General features: G+C 48.3%; 1 protein-coding gene across 1 annotated transcript; it reads right to left on the reverse strand.

The window, feature by feature from the left end:
• Window positions 1-556: 556 nt before the first annotated feature.
• Window positions 557-22673, reverse strand: EFTUD2 (elongation factor Tu GTP binding domain containing 2). Its single transcript, XM_042787418.1, has 28 exons — window positions 22628-22673; window positions 22287-22392; window positions 21229-21394; window positions 20665-20743; window positions 18267-18342; window positions 17932-17997; window positions 17657-17692; window positions 16215-16305; window positions 15063-15145; window positions 14401-14567; window positions 13212-13336; window positions 11504-11567; window positions 11025-11115; window positions 10488-10623; window positions 10080-10207; window positions 8908-9101; window positions 8652-8763; window positions 8302-8442; window positions 7791-7892; window positions 7199-7281; window positions 5967-6053; window positions 5552-5678; window positions 4998-5085; window positions 4361-4479; window positions 3783-3877; window positions 2756-2909; window positions 1665-1772; window positions 557-1000 (listed from the first exon to the last, which is right to left on the reverse strand). The coding sequence occupies exons 2-28, from the start codon at window positions 22389-22391 to the stop codon at window positions 905-907; spliced, it is 2919 nt and encodes a 972-aa protein (XP_042643352.1). The 5' UTR covers window position 22392; window positions 22628-22673; the 3' UTR covers window positions 557-904.
• Between the last annotated feature and the right edge of the window lie 21 nt (window positions 22674-22694).

The raw sequence follows: 22694 nt of genomic DNA on the forward strand, positions 1-22694 counted from the left end.
TTGGAGGCAGAGCCAGGAGCTGAGGCAGGGGAGAGGAGAGGGAGCACTAAAAACCTTTCACAGCACAAACAGCTGATGAGATCCCGTGAGAAAGGAAGAAAATCTTAGTGCAGGAGAGGATTGTCCTGGGCTGGTTGGTCAGTTAGCTGCTGCAGGCAGGACCAGGATGGTCGGGGTACACAGAGCCCTTGGGGGTGGGACAGCACTGAGGACGGGGCATACTGGGGCTGAAGATGGGGGGAATTGAGGCAGCGTGTGCTCTAAGCACCAGCGAAGGCAGAGCCTCTCCCAGCGCTGCCTTCTCTCAGCACAATCAGACTAAGCCTCACCTGGAAGTTTGTATTAAATGTTTACAAGGGTTCAAAAAAGGTGTACAAAAAAGGTAAAAACCACACTTGGCTCTTCTCTGGGAGGCTGGTAGAAGTGCTCCCCTCCACCAGCATCCCACCTTTCTCAGCTGCCAAAAGACGTGCTTTGCCCAAGGCAAAACACCCCCTCTGACAGCCAAGAGAGCGTTAGCAGAAAGCTCAAACACTTGATGCACGTTTACACACAGTCCTTAGTAATCTTGACATTATATTCACGATGCTCTGCTGCAGCCAGGGATAATCAGTGTGCTGGGAGCCTATCCGAAGGGAAAATCTCCTCACTTGAGACCACAATGGCTGAAGACTAATAATACAAAAAGCATCAGCACTCTGGGCTGCTCCCTGTATGGGGCAGGCCCTGAGCACACAGTCCACGAATGCCCAAGGAGACTTCTACAGCCATGAAAGAGCGACCTGAGGAGAGGTTCCCTGCATGCCCTGAGCATCCAGGAGCCTGGGCTGGGCAAGCGGGGGTGGGGAAGGACAGACAGACTCCAGCCAGGACTCAGGTCAGCCCTCACGCCGCAGTAGCACGTTCACATTGGGTAGTTCAGAACAACATCTTGCTTGGCCAGCTCCAGCAACATGGGGTCATCGAAGAACTTGCTGATGCTCACGTCCTCACTCAAGCCCTGCAGGGTAATCGCAAAGCCAGAGGTTATTCCTCTAGCAGCCAGCACTCATACAGACATCGCGGCAGAGATCCCACCAAAAGACCCTGGTGTCCCGCAGTAAGATAAATTTCCAGGCTCCAGAGAGGGCAGGAAAATTTCCAAGGCATGAGGTACTTCTCAGCAGCCTGAAGACTTCTAACAGCCTCTCAGGAAGCTGCAAATGTGTGGTTGCTGCTGCTGAGCGTATCTACCAGCTCACTGCCCTCTCTAAGGGGAGCTTGCTTCCCTCTGCTCCCTCTGCGGCCCCAGAAGCCTCTCCAACTCCTCAGTCCAGCTCACTAAACCAGCACAGAAGCCAGTTGCTGCTTTTTCTGCAGGACAAACAGGCTAAATCAGGCAACCAAAGGGTCAGACAGGCTGGGGTGGGAGCAGGGCTCCATACATGCCGCAGGACCCTGCTTTTGGCTGGAGTCGCTGCCAGATGAGTCACTCATGGGACCATCACAGGCACCAACAGGCAGCAGGGGGGATCAAGAATGAAGGAAGTCCTGAGGCACAAAGGACATCAGTCCACTCTGGGAGCACAGAGGGGATGTGGCATGCCCAAGGGACAACACTGCACCAGCTCAGCTGCTGGTACGGATGGACAGAGGGATGCTACAGGGATTACTCCCAGACATACCTTCCTACGCCTGGTCTTGATCATGAACTCTCTGGCCAGATGTGGGGCTGGCTGGGGCTCCAGCGGTCGGATGACGATGCTCTTGTCCAAGGGGTCACCAGGCACAATCTGAAACACAGGGCCAGGACATGAGAGCAATGCTGGGAGCTGGTTTAACCTCCTGGTGACCCTGAACTGCAACAGGAAATACCCCTGGGCCCTGTGGACACCCCCAGCCTTGCTCTGACAGCCCCGACACACCATCTGTTCTCCTGGCACAGAAAAACTGTCATGTCAGTACTGGTGATCATGCCTGCAAGAAGTCACTAATATGGTGTTGGTAACCCAGGCCAAGAACATCTCCCACCTTCCCCACATGCTGGTGTACTGTAAGACCTCTAAAAGCCTGCTAACCAGAAAAACCCATGTGGGTCCCAGTCAGTGCAACCCCCTCTAGAAATCAGACACATTTACTCTTTACAGAGCTAAGCCTTGGGCTTTTACATCTTGACCTTTCATGGAGCTCTTGGGGCTCAGACTGCTGCTGCTGCTCTCACATGGCTGTACCACAAGTGGCTGAGCACCTCACAGTGGTAGCTCCCACAAGACCTGATTTGCCCCAGACACAGAAGTGGCCAGAGGACAGTATTTTGTCACAAACCCTGTTTTCCATAGGATTAAAAAGCCGCCTCTGAGAGGCAAATGTAAGTGTGGCAACTTGTGTCTTACGGCAGACCAATGAGTCCAAGACCCACTCCAAGTCTTCTGCTCCCCAAGCTGCAGAGCACCAAGTGCACAAGCAGTTTCCCCTCTCCCAGATGAGGATGTCCTCTCTCCAGGCACTAAAGGACCCTTACACTCAGCAAGCAGCAGCACTTGGCGCTCTCTCGCTAGGAAAAGGGTGATGTGACTTGGAACTAAGCCACTGGCTTCTGGCAGACACTTAGCAGCTAGCATACAAAGCCTCCCCAACACAAGATCCTCTTGGGATGTTCTCCAGAGAAGTTGTCTTGCCCTGTGTGAGCTGTGGCACCGAGCTCTACTGAGAGCACCTACCTGGTGCCTGATCCTACCACGTCCCTCTTCCCCACCTCACCTGGGCATGGACTCACCTGCCAGTGGTGGAAGACAGAGAGCGAGAAGGCTTGTCCCTGCGTGTGGGTCCTCAAGTCTGTCTCAAACCCGAATGAATCAATGGCTGGGATGAAGGCTTTGATGGTGTAGAGAGGAGAGCCTGGGATTGGAGCATCTTGTGTCACGTGGCCTCTGCCAACACGTCAAAAGATTAGTCTTCCTATATGATTCTCTCACTAAGGCAATTCATGTCTACTCTGACAAGTTCGTGGAATCACAGAACGGTTTGGGTTGGAAGGGACCTTAAAGATCATCCAGTGCCACCCCCTGCCCCGGGCAGGGCTCCCTTCCCCCAGCCCAGGGGGCTCCCAGCCCCGTCCAACCTGGCCTTGAACCCTTCCAGGGAGGGGGCACCCACAGCTGCTCTGGGCACCCTGGGCCAGCGCCTCGCCCCCCGCACAGGGAACAATTTCTGCCTTAGATCTCATCTAAATCTGCCCTCTGCCAGTTTAAAACCGTCCCCCCTCATCCTACCCCTACACCCCCTGATCCAGAGTCCCTCCCCACCTCTCCTGTCCCCCCTTTACTCCCTGGGAGGCCGCTCAAAGGTCTCCCCAGAGCCTTCTCTTCTCCAGGCTGAACCCCCCCAACTCTCTCAGCCCGGCCTCCCAGGGGAGCTGCTCCAGCCCCCCCGAGCATCTTCGTGGTCTCCTTTAGACCCACTTGAGCAGGTCCATGTCCTTCTTATGCTGAATCCCCCCAGAACTGGACACAGCACTGCAGGAGGGGTCTCATATCCCCTTATATATTCTCCTCTCTGACACTTGGGAAGAACCAGGCACAAACCAAAGGCTGCATGTGATCCTGGACATCCCCTCCTCACACAAACACAAGGGCTGGGATCAGTCAAGGAAGCTTTCAGCTGTTACTTCATACAGATTTCACCTTCTCCTCTCACTTTACAAGCAGTGCGAGGACTGTGAACGTCTCTAGCAACCCAGATCCCAAGTAAGCAGTTGCTGCTTTGCAATACTAAGGTGATGGCAGCTGGTGAAAGCAGCTCACCTCCGCCTGGCCAGGACCGTGTACACCGCAGACACGCAGTCAGCAGGAGCCTGCACCTCCACGAAGTAGTAGGGCTCCATCAGGCGAGGAGTGGCCTGTGAGGAGAAAGAGACACAAGCCACTGAGCCTCCAGCAGCGCCAACACAATTCAGTTCAAGGAAGAGTCAGGGACTGGCATGCTTGGGTCAAACACGGCACCTGACTGGGCACGAAAGGGCTCCTGCTGCCCCACGGCTGCCCAAAACAACATCAAACAAAAGCTGAAAGGAGCTTTCCTCTTTCTGGCCATGAGTCATATGCTTCCCCCACGCCCACCCTTCCCAGCAAGCCAAACAGTAGCGAAAAGGGGAGACGGAGCAGATGCACACAAGTTTCCAGCCAGACTGGAATCTGATCACTTGTAAAACCCGTCTGCCAGCCCACAAGGGCCCTGGAAGCATTAATGGATGAATGAGTCAGTTTAAACTGACATCCTTGGGGCAGACAGTGCAGCACACGTGCAACCCGCATTCCTTGGAGTGCACAGGAGCCAGCACAGCACGAGGTTCAGTCTCTGTCACGCACAGCATAGTCCTCACCATCAGGAAAGCAGAATAGACAACTCTGCGGGCCGTCGGGATGATCTGTCCTCCACCCCGGTGCAAGGGCTCCTGAGCAATCACTGCATCCAGGATCTTAAACTTCACGTTGCGGATCACTGAGGAAGGGCAAAAATGAGAGCAAGAGTGACCTGAGGGGGATGTTCTCTGCCACACCAGCACCAGCCGTGCATGCCCAGAGACCCCGAGCACAGAGCAAACACCCAAAGACCTAAGGCCACCAGAAAAAGTTCTCCTAAATTTAATTCCAGCAGGAAAAGCATGACCATGTCCCAGCCCTGCATATCAAACACAAACAATCCAGAGGCTTATCTTGAAGGGTGCTCAGTGGTCTGCACCTGTACTACATGAGTAGAGCCAAGGTCTGGGGGAGCCAGCTTGCCAGCTAACAGGTCCTGGTTTGCAGGCAGACGCCAAGTGCCAGTGCCTGGGTGGCTTCTGCAGCCAGGAACAAGGAGGAGGTTCTGTTACCTCCCTTGTCACCCATCCCCAGAGCTGTCCCCAGCTGTGGTGCGAGGAGGGAAATGGCCACTGAGGGACTGCACCAGCAAAATCACTTGAATGCTTAGAATTTAATCGATCTCATTAGCTCCACTCCTCCACAGGTCCCACTTACGTTCATCACAGAGAGGCCCTTCCCTGGTCCCCCACTGAAATCCCTGCACAATGCTGTCCTTCACAGAGCCCAGCAGCGACTTGTCCACCTACAGACAGACAGACAGACTGCTTCAGAGACCAAATCTGCATCACGAGGCAGTAACAGACAGCCCCCAGCGTTTAAAAGCCAGTTCCTAGAAGAGCAGCGATGTCCCCTTATACCCCCAGTGTCCAACCCTCCCTCTCACAGCTCAGGATCATCATCTTCAGAGTTTGGCATCTAGAGTTATACATTAAAATAAGTCTATATTTTGGTAATCCTGTAAGACAGGCTGATTAGTTGACAATTTTGAGGATGTTGGCCCAAATATCAATGCCTGAAAAATAACAGGCAATTTGCTAGCCAGTGTAGGAGTATGGTGGAGGAAGTACAGCAGATCTGAGATCTGGCAAGCCAACGAGCACTCCAACAGCATTAGGACCTTGCTGCAGGTTCTGAAAGGAGCTGTCACCTCTTGGCACCACAGGACAAATGTCTTACTGAAAAGTAATCCCTCTGCTTGTGTTTCTCACCTCTGAGGGCAGCGTATCATCTACTAGGATGTTTGGGCCAGTGGCATCTGGCCCAAAGGCCCAAATGGAACGGGCAGCCAGCAAATCCCAGTCATATTTGGTCTGGAAGAATTCACCCAGCTTCTTTCTGATAGCAGAAGGGAAGAAACTTTAGGAAACAAGTATCTGACCTGCACTCACAACATATTTATGAACCTGTTCCCTTCAGGCATAAATTGGCTTCAGCTTTTTACCTGGAACAACTGATTTTCTGGGGAGGGATGCTCATGGAGTAGCTGGTAGCAATACTGGACCCAGGACCTCTGCCTAGAGGCTCTTGGCTGATGCTCTCCATCTTACAGATTCCAGCATTCCCTTTTTTCCCCATAATTATTTATTTCTAGACAGATTCCTGATCTCCCCAGATCAGTCATACCTGTTCCATGTTATCTGGACCACTTCATTTTCAATGTCCTCTGCAAGTCCCTTCTCCAGAGGCTCAGCAATCATCGTGATCTTGTTCCTGAGAAGAGAGAGTTGCAATTAATGCACAGAATGATGAAAATGGGAGTAATTGGCAGGACCTCAGGCTCCTGCACTGCCTCGAATACAGCGAGGGAGATGAAGCCATTTGTGTCCTTTGTTGTTACTGCCTTGCTTGTAAAGACAGCCCACGTGCTCAACAACCGCTCTCCCAAGTCTGCCCATCTCTGGAAGCAGACTGCTAATGGACAGCACGGCTCCAACCCTCCTGCCAGATGCCCAGCACTCGTCTGGGCTGCAGAAGCAAGCCCACAGGCCAGGCATTATGCCTCTACCAGAGCCAGCGGTCGCTGTATCCAACACCCGGGACACTGCCGTGGAGAATCCCACCAACATGAGTAACCTGTCCCCAGAGCAGGTCACTCCACATGCCCAACAGTTCAAAGACTGGAACCTCTCTCTCTGTTCCCGAGACTAAGGGTGCTAACCATGGAGAGAGTATAACAGAATAAAGAAGGGGAAGAACCAGAAACCACAAGAGAACACAGGAAAGCTATCTTCAGCATATGACAGATCATGATTTCCCTGAAAATTCAGGCATTAAAATGTCCTGTGCTCCTAGATTTCATCTTGGTTATTCAGCCTATGTTCCTTTGCAGGCCTCCCTCTTTCAAACGTGTGCATCTCACAATGCATTGCTGGAGGAAGAAGATGAGACCAGGCTATAAGGCTCCAGTGTATCACCAGAATGGAAAAAGTCCATTTCAAGATTAAGAATGGATAAGACAAGACAAAACTTTTGCTCATTAAATGTTTAGAGAATTACCAAAGGCAGCAGTGGGGTCTTTGGCACCTGCTTTAGGATCCCAAACATCTTCTAGTCTTGGAAAAACCACAAACTGTTGAGAAGGTGTGAAATTTAGGTAAAAGACAGAAGGATGTGGATCTGTCTTTATTCTCTCTTTTCTGAGAGCTCCTACAAAGCACAAAAACATCCCTGGGACTTAAGTGTGTTACTGAGGAGTTCAGCAGAGCTGCTGCAATGGCAGGCTGCTAACTCCAGCACGTGCCACTTGTCTGGACAACAGCCACCAAGAGCAGACCCCTTGGAGGGGATGAGGTCTAGTCCACAGCGAACCCCCTCTCTGCCTGTCTCCAGTGCCCAGCTCGCCCATGGGCTCTTACTTCTTGTTGGGTGTCTCAGCAAAGCACTTTAGGGAGGACGTTTCCACCACTGTCTCGCAGAATGTCACAACTGGATCAGCAACCTGGAATAATGACAATAGGTGTGTAAGGTTTTAAAGTACTTTTTTTGTTGTTAAAGAGACTGTTTGAAACCTTTGAACAACTACAAGAAAAATATGGTTCAACTGCCAGTGTTTTTATCAACACTATGTATGAATAACCAAGGCCTGCACAGACAACTTTACTAATTTCTTCATTCAAACAAGACAGGAACATTTAAACCTAATTCCAGGTATGAAAAATTCTGCTCAATTTATTCGTTTGATGCTAGCCACACAATGGCTGAAGTACAGGAAAAGGCTGGAACATGGACACCCACCCCTCTCCCAGCCAGTTTTCAGGCTCTCAGTTGTAATGGTGTGGCACAGTCAAACTCTAAGAGTTACTTTTGCATCCTAACAGCCCTTTTTTTCCTTTTAAAAGGACCTGACAAATTCCACGCTGTACACTCAGCTAGGTTTATTTTCCCATTCTTCTGCGATAGGGGGACAAAACCCACTCCTCAGCTGGGAAAATCCCTCTCACTCCTCACCTTGATATCAATCTCTGAATACATCTTCCGTAGATCATGCATCACACAATCCAGGTACAGCTCCCCCGTCCCCAGGATCACATGCTCCCCAGACTCTTCCACCTGAAAAATAAGAGAGGGGTTCAACTGGCAGCGTTACTGAGCCCAGGCCCTTGCCTTCCAGGCTCCTACAAAAGCCTGAGGAAGTATCAGCTTTAAATAACTCAGTTAGGATCAGAGCACTCCAAGGAAAACTCCCACAGCCTTTTCTAGCAGAAAGTGCTGATGTGCTCTGCAGAAACAGGCTTCCCTGGCACAGCAAGGTGTATGTTTTTCTGCTGGATTTACAGTTTTTTGCTACTTTCACATGATTTATGAGATCAACTGTAACAGCATAAGAAAAAAAAAAAACAAAAAAAAACAAACATGGCAAAGAAGACAACCCACAGTAGAAAAATATTTGCTTTTAAGATCAGGCTACAAGTTAGCCCTCAGCATGAGCTGAAAACTGCCATACATACACCAGAAATACCTTAGTAGTAAGCGAGGGGTAACTCTTGTTGACTTTGCGGAGACCATCTAACATTTTGGGGAGCTCCGAGGGATTGACTGGCTCTACAGCTATTTTGATGACAGATGTGGTGTTGAACTTCAAAGGACGGAAGATCTGAGCCTGAAACCAGATAAGGACAAAGAGCTGAATCTCTATATCATTAGATGGCCACTGGAGTTAGATGCATCATTTGACACTGTTCTCTTTCCCACAGTGGCTCTTGTGCCCCAGTTCCTCAGCAGACAAAGTTTCTTTAACTGGAGCTTTTGAGATGCGCTCCAGCACCTTGACTCCCTGTAAGGCTGAGAGATACCAGCTAGGCACAGTACCTCCTCATTGCCCCGAGGCTCCGTGACAGTTGCAGTCTTCACTATGGGCTGGTCCACTCCTTCTATCAGCACCCAGTTGCCAGCAGGAACCCGGTTTACCTCAATGTGATACCTAGAAGGCAGGAGAGCACCACTGCAGCACTTGCTGCTGCCAGCCTCAGGCCCCTCGCAGCACTGTCCTCCTCCCTGTCCCTGGCAGCAGTGACTCCAGGTTATCTCCCCTCCCAGATGAACATATCACCTGAGCTTTCTGTACCTTGCAACTGAGATCCAGAGGCGTCCAACGGTGCAGATCTGGGAATCTTCCTCATCTTCCAGGGTATAGTTTTCTCCAAGGACCTTCACAGGCTGTCCAGCATGGATGGTACCACTGAGCACTCTGCCAAAGGCATGGAACTGAACACCGTCGTCTGTGCTGTACATTTTCGTTGTATGACACATCAGTGGACCCTTTCCAGGAGAGAGACAGGTAAGTCTCTTTCAAAATACAGTCAGGAAACAGACAGACCTGGTGGGACTCATGGATACAAAGGGATTAATGGGATAGAATTTAGAAATAATTCTTTTGAATTGCCAAGTCCTTTATTTCCTTCCACTGCAAGCCTTACATCTTTCCCTGCATGGAGACTCCTGGAATGACTTTGGTGGACTTTTCTGGAGCTCTCCTCCCTCCTCTTGTGGAGCAGTAAATAGTGGTTGGGACAAGGCGATGAGAAGAAATGTCATCTGCTGGCCTGAAAAGCAGCTCAGGGCAGAGCACATGAACCTCCACAGATCCCAGATCTCAGTCCCATAAGGTCACTCCACAACTGGTGATCTGGTGACAGTCACCACTGTATAGTTTTATGTGGGTAATCACAACTCATTAAAATAAGTGATTCATTTTCTCTCCAGACATTAGAGCAAAAGTCACAGGCAAATTCCTCACTAGCTGCTGGCTGGCGTTGGTGGCTCTAGACAACTCTGAATGACAGCTCAGTACAAGCTGTTTGAGGAGGAAGGTTTTTGCAAGGCTTTGATAGAAAAGGTGCTGACTAACTAATGTAGGGTTATTTTTATCAGTAGAGCGCAGATCAGTTTTTTCAGAGTTTGGAGAGAGAATCAAACTTCAAGGAAAAGGGACAAAAAGGCATCAAAAGGACACAAAATCACCCTGCAGTTCCCACGTGCTCTGAAGTCCTGACCTAGTCCTGTTCTTCTCTGAACACTGTCAAACAATTCCCTCTCTCAAGGGCTGCCCTGGCAGGCAGCTAAAGTTTCTCAGAGTGAAGAGATTTGTTTCAGTATCGGATGAGAGGTTTCAAAATGCTAGAAGTCAAATCTGTGCAGATGGCTGTCTAGGAGGCAGCTGCCCTGTCAAGGCAGTGAAAGGACAGCATATTTGCCACACTTTTGGACACTCAGAGCAAAGCAGAAGAGTTTCCTTACATCAGGGTCGCATTCACTCATGGCCTCCCCTAGATCAGAGTCGACACCACCAGTGTAGGTATGCTCAATTTTCGTCTTGGCTCCCACCTTCGGGGAGGGGATATGCTGCACACACATGTCCACGAAGCCTGGAAAAGTAGTATTTCATGAGAACAGGATTAAGCAATGTAGAGGAAAGAAATGGACTCCAGTAAACACAAAGCAAAGCCATTCTGTCTGCAGCATACCCACAGCAATGGGGAGAGTAGTGTCTCAAGCTGTCCTTTGGGCAAATGGTTTAATATTTTATACTTGAAACGCTGAGAAGGGATCTCTGCAAGTGAGCACTCCACGGCTGTAATACAGCCCTTAACTCTGTGGGACTAGGGTATTGGGAAGATTGTGGAGGCGAAGACAAACAGCATTTACCTGTGAATTCCCCAAAGAACTTCTTGCAGACGAGCCGCAGGAGAGGCCGAATGTTCAGTTTCAATTCCTCTTTGGTCAGGTGGATGCCAAGTTCATCCAGCGTCCTGGGCAGAGTCGTGTCCACATCCCCCACCACCTGCAAGACAACAAACACCCCTCTCAGCTTTGCTGCGGGGGGCCAAGCCAATAACAGGTGCAGCTTCACACACCAGCCATCACCCTCGGGGCTCTTGACCTGCTCTGGTTTAGAGCTCACACGAGAACTGGCTGGCTGGTTCAAATTATCATTTGGCTGATATTAGCACACTAGAAAGAGCAAAGGCAGTTTATTAACTGCAAATGTAGGGCTATAGTTGCAAGGAGCAACTGATATGAAGTTGCTCACTGTTGCTCTGCACCTCCAAACCCAATCTGTGAAGATCACACTGCAGAATGGGACAGGTGAGTCTCGCAGGCACCAGACACACCACCACACAGCGTTTAGCCCTTGGCTGCTTCTATCTGGAACTGTGGGAAGGAGAATGAACCACCACATACCTGAGCCAAGATCTTGTACAGGGGCTCCAGAATGAACTCCACAAAACTGCGCTGGGAGCTGCTTGTTGGAGCCTTTTTAGTGAATTTGCGGCTGTTGGGAGACCAAAGGAGAGTCATGAAGAGCAAACACTCTGCAACCTGCAAGCACCCCTACTGCAAACACAGCCTCTGCTCATCCCAGGTTATCTTCACCTCCCTCCCAATCCTCCTGGGAAGCTGTCAGGGACACAGGAGTCATGCCTACATTAAACGAAGGCCAGAGGAGGCTCTCTGCTCCTACTTATGGGATTTGGGAGCGCCACATGGACTCACACCAAGCAGGAGACCTGACCCAACCCTTCCCACATACTATTCCATCACAGGTTCACAGGACAACTCAAGTTGGAAGGCACCTTGGGTGGTCATCTAGTCCACATTTTACAGGGAAAGGAGGCAAAACCCCAGCAATAAACTAACAGACATTTAAATGGGCTTCTTACGTCTTCGGGTTGAAGTAGATGTCACCCCAAAGCCGCTTTGCAAACTCCTGGTAATTGATATCTCCTAAAGGGAAAAAGCAAATGACAGAAGTCTCTCAGATGTCACTGTATTTCTCTCATCTTGAAAATCTTTGGGTTTTGGCTTTTAAAACAACCCTGAGGATTTAAGGGACCAATGCTGGTGAGTGAACACTTGGTCCCAATTCTGAATAAATGATTAAGCCCTGACCTGGGGAGACAAGGCAAAGAGGCGGGCAAGGACAGTCCACTGAGGATGACACCAGCAGCCCAGGTACACTGTGGGTTCACAGACTTGTTTCTCAGGAATGTTTCAACTCTCTCAATTAAACACAAGGTTAAAAATGAGAAGAGCTGGCCTGCCAGACGCCACACTGCAGGAACCCAGTTACATCTGTTTCATTTTCCAAATGTTAACGCTGCAACCTGACGCTGTAGTGCCAAGGTACTGGGATGGCTTACACCCTGCAGGCTTATTGCAAGCATTTTCTGCCTTGCTGAACATCTCCAGGTTCTTTTGTCTTTTTCAGCTGATGCACTAAGTGCATAGCCAAATACCCAAGCGCTGAAGGAATGGTGTAATGCTTGGCTGTCATGGTGAATTTACAAATAATAAGACAGCGGTGATAATTTACAGCAGTTTCCAAACAAGCTTTTGCTGTGGGCAGATGTGCAAGCATACGAAATTTCATGGTGGCTGCGGTTTTGACAGTTAAACTACTATAACTCATGTTAGTTGAAGTGTGGTGGCTGCACGTAAAATCCCTGGTGGCCACAACCGAATATTACTGACTTCAAGTACCCAGCTCCTGTCTGCCCCACATGGATGACGTCTCCTACCAACTGTGCCTGCATCTTCATCAGTCCCCCAAAGAAGGGGTATCATCCTAGCAGGCACTGAGTTAATGCTGTGATGCCCACGAAGCTCATTTATTTCTGCAAACTCACGAGGACACATGATAGTTTGACACATCAGTCCCTGACCTCTACAACTCCATCCTCCCTCAGGCTAACTTCTTTGCAAGTGCTAGGCCAGCTGCTTTACTACATCCTTCCTCCTCTGCTCACAGCTCCTACAGATCACCCCGAATTCCACAGTGTGGGACTTCAAAAACCTTGGCTGTACAACTGGCTAATGCAAGCAAAAGGCCCGCTTTTACAAGTGGCAGACTGCCTTGAGTGGGCACCTGGGGAACAGAAAATTAAATCAAAGCCAGAAGAAGACAGTTTCTTAAAAAAGAAAGAGGGCAAGAGTGCAAAACCTTGTGGGCCAAGCTTGCGCCCGGCTGCAGCTGAGTCTCAGACTCTGGAGACTTGTGAAAAGGCAGGCAGAACTTAACTGCTTTGCTTCCGAGCTGATGTGATAAGGAGGCAAGGCACAACACGTACGCTTGCCTTCAATTGCCATAGCAGGACTTGTTTTTTCCACTTAAGGATATATATAAAATATTGGCTTCTAACTCCAGAAACATTTATCAGGAGAAACTATCTAGCTAAAAAGAAGTTAGAACTGTATTTTTGCTTTTTACCACCCAGGGCTCAGATCTGTAGGACCTCTCCACTCCTAGAAATTCAAGAACACATATACTGGCCATATATGTGCAGCAGAAGTCAAAGGTTAGAAAAGCCTTAACAAAAAAGGTTAGGAAATTAGATGTTAAAGTGTACAAGGTTTTTGGATAATCCTCACCATATGTGTCTGCATAAATCTTTGCAAAAGATCCCAGAGTGAAGCAGATGCTGTACTGTGAACTGGAGAAACACACGTTCCCCAGAAGGGGAGACAGAACGAGGTTCTCATCTGTGGAATACATGCTGAGAGGAGACAGTTTTTAGAGACAAGAAAAAAAAAATAAAATCAATGTTATGAACCAAGGAAGACACTTAAATCTACTTCCCACACCAAACAGCAGTATGTGATAGGCAAGTGATTGCCAAATAGCATCTTAAAATGGGCTGCAGCATGCCTGCCATCAGAATTTCAAGGTCAGTATCATTTTATGACTATAAACTTCAAAGCATTATTGTGCAAAGAAATAATTAAAGACCTAGAACTAAAAAGTTACCAGCACAAGTGCTTTGTATTTTTTGCCAGGTAGAGTTTTTCTTCCCCTAAAAACAGGCAGCAAATTTGATCGACCAAGCAAGGGAAAAGATAATAGAAGGCAAATAATGTAGGGATAGAATTGAATCGAAACAGTTTTAATGAGTTCATAAGCATGCTAGACAGGATAAATTACCCTGCTCCGAGCTGCTTGATGCCAATAGCAAGTGAACAGAGAGACAGGCAAGTGAGCTCCTGTGCAAATTCACATAAGCTTGAAGGGGAGAATGCTGTTAAGAAAATCACCTGGACACAGAAGAGCCCACAGAAACAATGCATCGCTCCTATGAAACCTAAAGAAGATGTCCCTCCCTTCCCTGAGCAGGGTCTTGCAAGGAGATATGACCACAGCAATATCATAGTCTCTGTCTAAGGTTGGGACAGTGAGTTCCCATTAGTTTTGTAACAAATGTTTAGGAACTTTGAGATATCTCGCCCTACAATTTGGGATACAGTTTGGACAATTTCAGTGCATTTGAGACATCTGGGAGCACAGAATTTCCCTGCACTGGTCGTAAGTCCACTTTCCCTACATTTTAATGTGGGAAAAAAGAGCTGATCCCATTAAAATTGTCAGAAAGAGTTGATCCTGTCTAGTTCAATATATTGGCTGAGATGAATTTCCAATGGTTCTTCCTGCCCCATTTTCTATGATTCAACATATCAAGAGGCAAACTCAATAGTTTTTACACATACAAAGGACTAAAAGAGAGAAGCACCTGCAATGGAACAGGGACAGCAATCACTAACAAAGCATCATTCCAAATACTCATACCTGATCAGACCATTAACTTCGTCTACGATATGCCTGAGTTTGTAATAAGCATCTGTAGGGGGCAATTTCAGCTCCAGGATCAGTCGGTCGATCTTGTTGATGCACACGGTCACTGCTAGCCTTTCCTGCACTGCATGCTTGATCAGTCTCTCCGTGTTCAGCATCACCTGCAGGGAATAATGAGCACAAACACCCCTGGCAAAAGCCCTCCACAAAATGTTATCTAGAGTGTGACAAACAAGGCAGTGACCCTTACACACAGAGCTGTGACTCTGTAGAAAAGCCTAAGCTCAGGCACCAGCGATCAGCTAAGCCTCCTGAAATTTGGAAGTAGTTGTTAACCCAACCGAATTCCTGGAATCCTACCCCTTGGACATCTCTGACATAAATAACCTGCTCAATTTTAGGTATCATGGGGATGGAGAAGCAAACAAGTTAGATAATCAGTCTACAGGTCACATGCATCACATCAGCCCTGGACACAGAAGCCAGAGGCTTGACTCCCTGTTTTGGCTGGAAAACGCTTTCACTTCCTAAACTGTCCTCCAAAAACCCTTCACCCCACAAAGCTGAACCCACCCCAGGCCTTCATGCTAAGGCAGGATCACAGCCTCCAGAAAAAGAGATTTTGAAGTTAACCCCTAAGGGAACCTGGCACTCACCCCCTCAGCCGCATCAATGAAAAGTACAACGCCATCCGAAATACGAAGGCCAGCTGTCACCTCATCAGAAAAATTGACGTGACCTTCAGAAACACAAAATGGTGGTGAGAACCAGAGTAAGCCCTGACACCAGCAGCACAGAGGGCAGAAAGTCATCCCTCTGTTCTGCAGCTAGCGAGGCAGAACACAGACAGCCTCCTCCTCAGACGGGGACCCAGGAGCAGCTGTCAGAGCTCCGTATAGGGATTCGCTTCAGCTTTAATGCTATTTTTTGAGAATAAACACAACAACTCATTTAACAGGCACTTTTCCTCACATTTGTTACTGTTTTTCTCACAGCTCTGTGCAAGTACTCCAGGAAAAGGAGGAAGATTACTTCTCATCAAAGAACAACAGATGCCTCTCCCTCCAGTCTCCTCCTGCGCTCTAACCTCCCTCATCTTGAGCTGTAACTCAACAGATGTGTCCCAAGACCTTCTTTCCTAAAGTTTGGCCTTGGTTCCTTACAAGTTGATCTGTGATTATGTTCCCCCCAACAGGAGCTTGTCAGAGGCTTGAGGGAACTCGCCGAGTCTCACTGTGGGGCAACAGCACTGAGACAAGCACGGTCCCCACTGTGCACGGTGATACCTGGAAAATCCAATTCTACATGTGCTTCTCATACACTTGAGTGAAACACATTTTCAGCCCCATTAGCCCTCAATTAGGCCTGCTAATCAGAAACACAAGCTTGACTAAAAGCCAACTGCACAGTCATTACTTCTGGAAGTGATTTCAGAAGAATGAACTTAGCTAAAGGCTCAGGACTACTTCGGAATCATCTACAAAAACCACAAAACAAAACATGGGCTTCTGTCTGTGAAAGAAAACTTCCCAGGGTTCTACTGCACCTAAGTGAATTCTTTGTTTTTCTGAGAGCCGATGCTACACAATCCCACTGCAATCCAACACAAAAGCTCTGTAAGTGCACTCATTAACCATCACTGCATGTGTTTTTCCTGGTTTACTCCTGTCAAAAGCACTATCCAAAGAACCAAAGAGGTTTATTAATGAGAGAAATCTTGGTTCATATGGTCATGTATCTGCTCCACACATCACGCCGCCTTCAGCTAAGTGCATCCCAAAACAGGATTTTCACAACTACACAATCACCTGGAGTGTCGATGATGTTGAAGAGAAAAGACTTTCCTTTGGTGTCTGGCAGAACAATAGTCACTGGTGTGCTCTTGATGCCTACTCCCCTCTGAAAGACAGGAAACCAGGATTATCAGTGAAAAGAAAAAAAAATACACCACCATGTAAGGATGAGAAGATGACCAAAGAAAAATCAGAAGGATGTAAAGAAATAAGCTTCCACACTGGACATCCTGTTACTCCCAGGTAGGTAACAACCTCAGATGCTGCAGTACCCAGCCCAGCTCCTCCACCCATACTGGCTCAGATTGGTGAGCTACCATTGCACAATCCAAGCCTCATTTCAGCTGAGGAAGTATAATATGCAACACCAGAGACAGGGAGATGCATGTTTTTCTGTGCTTTTGCCCTTCGGCTGATATCAAGTTATGCCTCAAAGCCTAAGATTTGATCACCCAGAGTGTAAAGCAGAGCATTAAGATGAAGACAAAGAAATGCTTCATGGTATTGTTCTGGTCATGACAAAATTTAGCAAGTCAGACAAAGTAAGATTCCCATTCATGCCCAACCACATGGAGTCAGAGCACCCAGCTAAGAGTTGCTGTCAAAGGAAACAGGAGAAATATGTTTATTTTGAAATCATAGTTTTTCTCCCCATCCATCACTGCTGCAAACCGCTTCCACCTCTTTCCCTTAAAGAAAACAGCAGTTACCCACATCCTGGAGTAACTCTGGTATAGATTTTCATCATTACACAGGCTATCATCTCAGATAAATAAGATCATACATGAAGATGAGGGTTGCAGAAAATGGAAGATGGTAGGACCAGAGATCTTTCTGAGGCAAACAAGAGGAGCAGAGCATTTTATTGATAAGAAAATAATCATAGAACAGTTTGGATTAGAAGGGATCTTAAAGACCATCCAGTGCCAACCCCTGCCCCAGGCAGGGACCCCTTCCCCCAGCCCAGGGTGCTCCCAGCCCCGTCCAACCTGGCCTTGAACCCTTCCAGGGAGGGGGCACCCACAGCTGCTCTGGGCACCCTGGGCCAGCGCCTCCCCCCCTGCACAGGGAACAATTTCTGTCTTAAATCAAATTTAAATCTACCCTCTTGCAATTTAAACCCATCACCCCTCGTCCCATCCCCACCCCCTGACCCAGAGTCCCCCCCCCCCTTTCCTGTCCCCCCTTTAAGCCCTGGGAGGCCGCTCAAAGGGCTCCCCGGAGCCTTCTCTTCTCCAGGCTGAACCCCCCCAACTCTCTTAGCCTGGCCTCCCAGGGGAGCTGCTCCAGCCCCCCCAGCATCTCCGTGGCCTCCTCTAGATTCACTCCAACAGGTCAAAATGTGAAAAGCACAGAAAGATGTTAAAACAGAAGAGGAAACTACCTACAGTAAGTAACTGAGTAAAGCATGAGACAACTGGATAAAAATCATTGCCTGTTCTACAAGACTCACTTACCTCTTGCTCTGTGAACAATATATCAGTGTAGCAAAGCTGCAAAGACAAAACAAGAGTCAGAATATCACATTTTGGTATCAAATATTAAGTTTGAAGTAGGACACAAGAACTCTTTACAGATGGTTAAGGTGGCAAGTAAGTGACAGAGACAGAATTAGAACTGACCTGTGGCTTCCCAATTCTACGTTCTAACCACTAAACACAGTCATGCTCCCTCCGAGTGTAAAAGCCAACCCATGTTCCCCACAGCAGGAATACACCAAAAGCTCACTTACGTCCTGGTCATAGCGCTTCCGGATTTCTGGGTGTGTCTGTTCTATCAGGCAGTCAACAAAACAAGTCTGAAAAACATCAGACCACGAGAGAAAGGAGATGACTATGTTCAGACAGAGAAATACAAGTACAATCCCATCCCCCCAGTAGCAGTACTGAGAAAGTTGGGCATGTTATTATTTCCACGTGGCTGAAAGAAAACCTACAAATAACTGCATTAGCAAGAGGAGCAGAAAGAGACTGCTGCTGCAGAGCTCGAGGGGTGAAGAGCAACGGCAAAAGTAAGCAACAAACAGATCATTACTACTACCTGATCTATGCTAGATATTCACACTACCTTGCCATGGTGAAGGTGCCCACACAGAGTCACATTTCGAATTAGCTCCGAGTTGTCCATCAGATCTGCCAGGAAACTGGAGGAACGAAACACAAAAGGCTGTTGGAAGCTTCTGCTGTGTCTAAGAAAAGTAGGTGCCATTTCAGCTACACTTTCTATCCAAGGTGCCCCCTGAATCCGCTCCAAACTTTCATTCTGCCAATGCCCTGCGGAGGAAGAATCCCACTTTCCAGATGGGGAGGACAAGAGAGTTGGAGTCCTAGACAGATGGCAGTGGGTGGGAGAATACGGAGCTGGTAAAACTGCCAGCGATGGAATATTATTGAATATTTTTCTTCTCTTCTAGTCAGTATTAGAGCAAAAGTCACATCCATGTACTCAGATGATGAAATACTTCCACTCAAATAGTGGCAGGCAGTCAAGTAAATCACAGAGCTGGATAACAAGCACCCCACGCAGTTTTAAAAGGCAGCCACAGGGATCCGCAGACCATTAATTCTGATTTGCAGGTCTTAAAACAGTGATGTTCCCAGGGACTCAGGGAAACAGTAATGGAATTTAAATGTTTTTAGAATCAGCAACTGAGCTAGGTAATGATGGGTTGGTCACTTCTGCATGGAACCTGACCAAAATATAATTGAGATCCTAAATTACCAACTTCCCTAAAAAATAATGGGAAGCTATAAAATACATATTCATTGCTATGGATCCGCAGAAAATAAGTGCTGTCAAATAATCTCCTTTTTAAAAAAAGATTTAATTTTCACTGATGCAGTAGACTTCTTAACGTACAACATTTTGATTAAGAGCTAAAAAATACAAAAATCAATAATAATACTGATTAAAAGCTTGCTTATTGGTCTTAAAATAAGGCTAAATGGGAAATCAATACCAAGCTCGCAGGTTTCTGGCTAAGTCTCACAATGACTTTCTCTTTGCCCCATCCTAAGCACTTATATCAACGAACAGGAGAAAGAGGACTTCATTACAGACAGAATGAGCAGAGGACACAGGGATCAGGAAAACGGTAGATAATGAAGAGTACAGGTCATTGACTAAGAACAAAATGGACTGCCTAGAAAAATAAGAGCCAGCAGGCTCTCTGGTTTGTACCTGGCTATATCAAAAACCTCTCTAATCAGGGTGCTGGGCCACCCTGTCTAGACCATGCTTTTACCAAGAAAGGTTGGACCAGATGACCCTTTCCAACGCAGTATTCTACAGTCACAGGACACTGACAGTATCAGGGGACAGCTCCAAGAAGCAGCCGTTCCAAAAAGATCCTGGACACTCAAGTAACCAACCAAATACGAACCCAGAGAAATTTTGTTGTTGGAAAATAACAAGATCCTTGATGATACACAGAGGGACTGCTCACGTTGGGGTCTGTTTGGCACACAGGGAACTGCTACTCAGCTTGCATCTGGTCCTGGGATCTACACTTGAAGACTACTATTAAAAACTGGAAAAAGCTCTGACTAGCCATGAAGTGGTGTATGGAAAGATGAGCCTAACCAGACACTCACACAGCTCAATCTGTTCATCCTCAAATAGAAGACAACATACACAAACACTATACATGCAATGATACAGAGCCCCTCCACCCAGCAACAAAATGTAGACGTTGATGCCAAGATTATATATTTTTAATAGAGAAAGTACACAACTGTTTTTATGCTTTACCAACGTTGCATGAGATATTATAGCTTGAATTTTAAATTCATTTGAATTTTCTTCCAGGAGGTTTTTTTCTCAACTCTGGTGCCCCAGGGGCTGCTTTGCGGGACACCAGCAGACACCATCAAGCACAGCAGAAGTGCAACTTAGCTGCAGCATTATGCTGACCAACCCATAACTTTACATACAACCAGTGGCATAAAAATTCCCCCTGGAAACTCCTCTGGGACAGATGGGAATTAATTTGAGACAGCAGCAGTCCACTGGTCACTGAGATCAACCCAAAATGTCCCAACATGAAGTGTGCCACCCACTGACTGTATAAATATTTCTCGAGCCAATCAAAGAAACTTGCTTTCAGCAAATCTGCACCACAAGAGTTTCAAATTACCAAGCTTTGTATCAGCTGTTGAGGTAAGATTTACGTTCTATTTCAGAAAACTATGCACTGGGCTGCATACTGTGGAGGGAAAATATCTATTAAATAGTGTTGTACTTTCTTCCTCTTCTTTTTGGTTCAAAATCTGGGAAACAGCTGCACTCAGTTCTGTTGCTGGTGTCAGTAAGAAACAAAGCCAATGCCCCCCAAAATCTGCCTCCTCCACACAGTACACACCACTCTGCCTCCCCACCTTTGCCTGTAAACAACAAAATGTGAGGAAATCACAGCACAGATGGCTTGAGCCAACTTGTACGCTTAAAACCCCTACATATGACTTACTCCATCTCATAGACAGTGACTGGTAATGTCTGTTCCATCAGAGAGAATTTTTTGGTTTTCACAGGTTTAATAATAGGCTCTGAAAACAAAACAAAGAACAATAAAACACTGTTACCAGAGACCCTGAACCCAGCATGCTCAGAAACGGTCACAAGGAACAATGACTTTTGCAAACAGAACCACAATTTCCAAGCTGATTCTCTTAGCTTTTTATAAAAGCAGTTGTACTAGATGTAGGTGCCTTCCAAATGAACTATTCCATTCTATTCTAGAAGGATCAAATGAGATGACTTAAAGACATTTCAATTTCTCCTTAAGTATCTTTCCAGTATCTGCTGATATCTGTTCCTCAAAAGATAGTTTGTTTGGCAGTTGTAATAATCCCGAGTGCCAAAATATGCACACCACTAGACAAGCAAGAGTCTACATGTTCCAGGGGCAATTTGAAAGGGGCATTAAAACCGATGAGGAGAACAGAAGGGAATATTATTTTCCCTTTTCCAAGGATCCATTAAGAGTCTTCTCCTCACTCCACACCCAACTTACTGCTTCATCACCACTTACCAGTGAGAGGCTGTGTGTCTTCCTCCTGTACTATAGTCTCTACTTCAGGCCCATAGACCTCCTCGGCAGTGGGATAGTATTTCTTATCCTCATGCAGCACCACCTCCATCCCAGGGTGGTCCTCATCATGGTCCCCCATATCATCATCGTCGTCATCATCCTCGAGCTGCAACCAACACTCCCATTTAGCTGCTGCCAGCAAAGTGCTTTACAAATGCCGATCACCCCAGAAGGTACAGGCTTGGCATTGTGCATCGAATGAGCTACAAACCCAGCCAGGGAACCATCAACGTGGCCCCAGGACCTCACATCCAGCTGCAGAGCAGCTTGCAGAGGTGCTCTCTGTAAGCAACACACCTCTTCCTGCTGTTGAAAATGAACAGCAAGAGGACTTGCAGAGACACCTGCAGAGGCAGCAACTCCCACCCCTCGCCTGCATACACAACAGACCCACACTCGTGTATAACATGACCCCAATCACACACAGGCACCTCTCCCAGAAAAACTGCAGGAACAGGAGACTAGAAGGGGCTCCCTCAGTCTTCTGATGCTTTCCCCATCGCGGCACAGCAGCCTCTGCTGCCCTCCCTGCTCTCCTCTAGTGCCTGTGGAGTCTTGCTCTGCCTTCACCACTGAGGAATCAAGCCCTCTGCAATACTGCTGTAGCACTAGCACAGGTTACTAAAGGCCTGACGATCTCACTGAATGGATACAGATCCTCCATTGCACTGAACACAAAAAAAAAGCCACCTACAGTTTGAGCTACAGGAGCTCCCAGTTCTAACTGTGATTCAAGCTGGAATTTTGTCTTTTCCTTTATCACAGGAACAGGAAAGCAGCTCTTGCTGAATCCCTTAAAAAACAAATCTACTCTGATCCTCAGGAATCAAATCCCACCACTAAACAAAGCCCTCGCAGCAGAACCAGAGCCCGGCAGGGCAGAGGAATCACCGGCTGCTCGCGGCGAGCACTGCGCTCAGCCCCTGCTCCGGGGGGGTTACGGGGCAGGATCAGGCCCCGGCCGGGCTCCTGGCCCCTCCACCCACCGCCCCGCTCACCTCGTCCAGATCTTTAGACTCTCTGCCCAACTCGTCGTCGTCATCGTCCGAGTCCAACTCCGGCCCGATGTAGTTCCCAAACTCGTCGTACAGGTCGGTGTCCATGCTGGAGGTGGGGAGGGGGTCGGAGGAGGGTGCAGGCTGCGCCCCACGCACCCGGGGATCCCGCCCAAGCCTCCCCCAGCACCCGGTACCGTGCCGCACCGGGGCTCCCGGCCGCGGCCTGCAGCGTGCGCGGCCCGCCCGCCCCTCCCCGGAGCCCTGCACCGCGCCCCGTGCCCCAGCCTGCTCCCCGAGCAGCGCCGGGCCCCCACCGCCCCCTCCCCGGCCCCCACCCCTACCCTTTCCCCGCTCCCGGTCCCGCTCCCGGTCCCGCTCTCCCGCCGCGCCGCCCTCGCCGCCGGCGCC

The sequence above is a fragment of the Tyto alba genome, unplaced genomic scaffold, assembly GCF_018691265.1.
Source record: "Tyto alba isolate M040663 unplaced genomic scaffold, T.alba_DEE_v4.0 Super-Scaffold_12, whole genome shotgun sequence".
Classification (NCBI taxonomy): domain Eukaryota; kingdom Metazoa; phylum Chordata; class Aves; order Strigiformes; family Tytonidae; genus Tyto; species Tyto alba.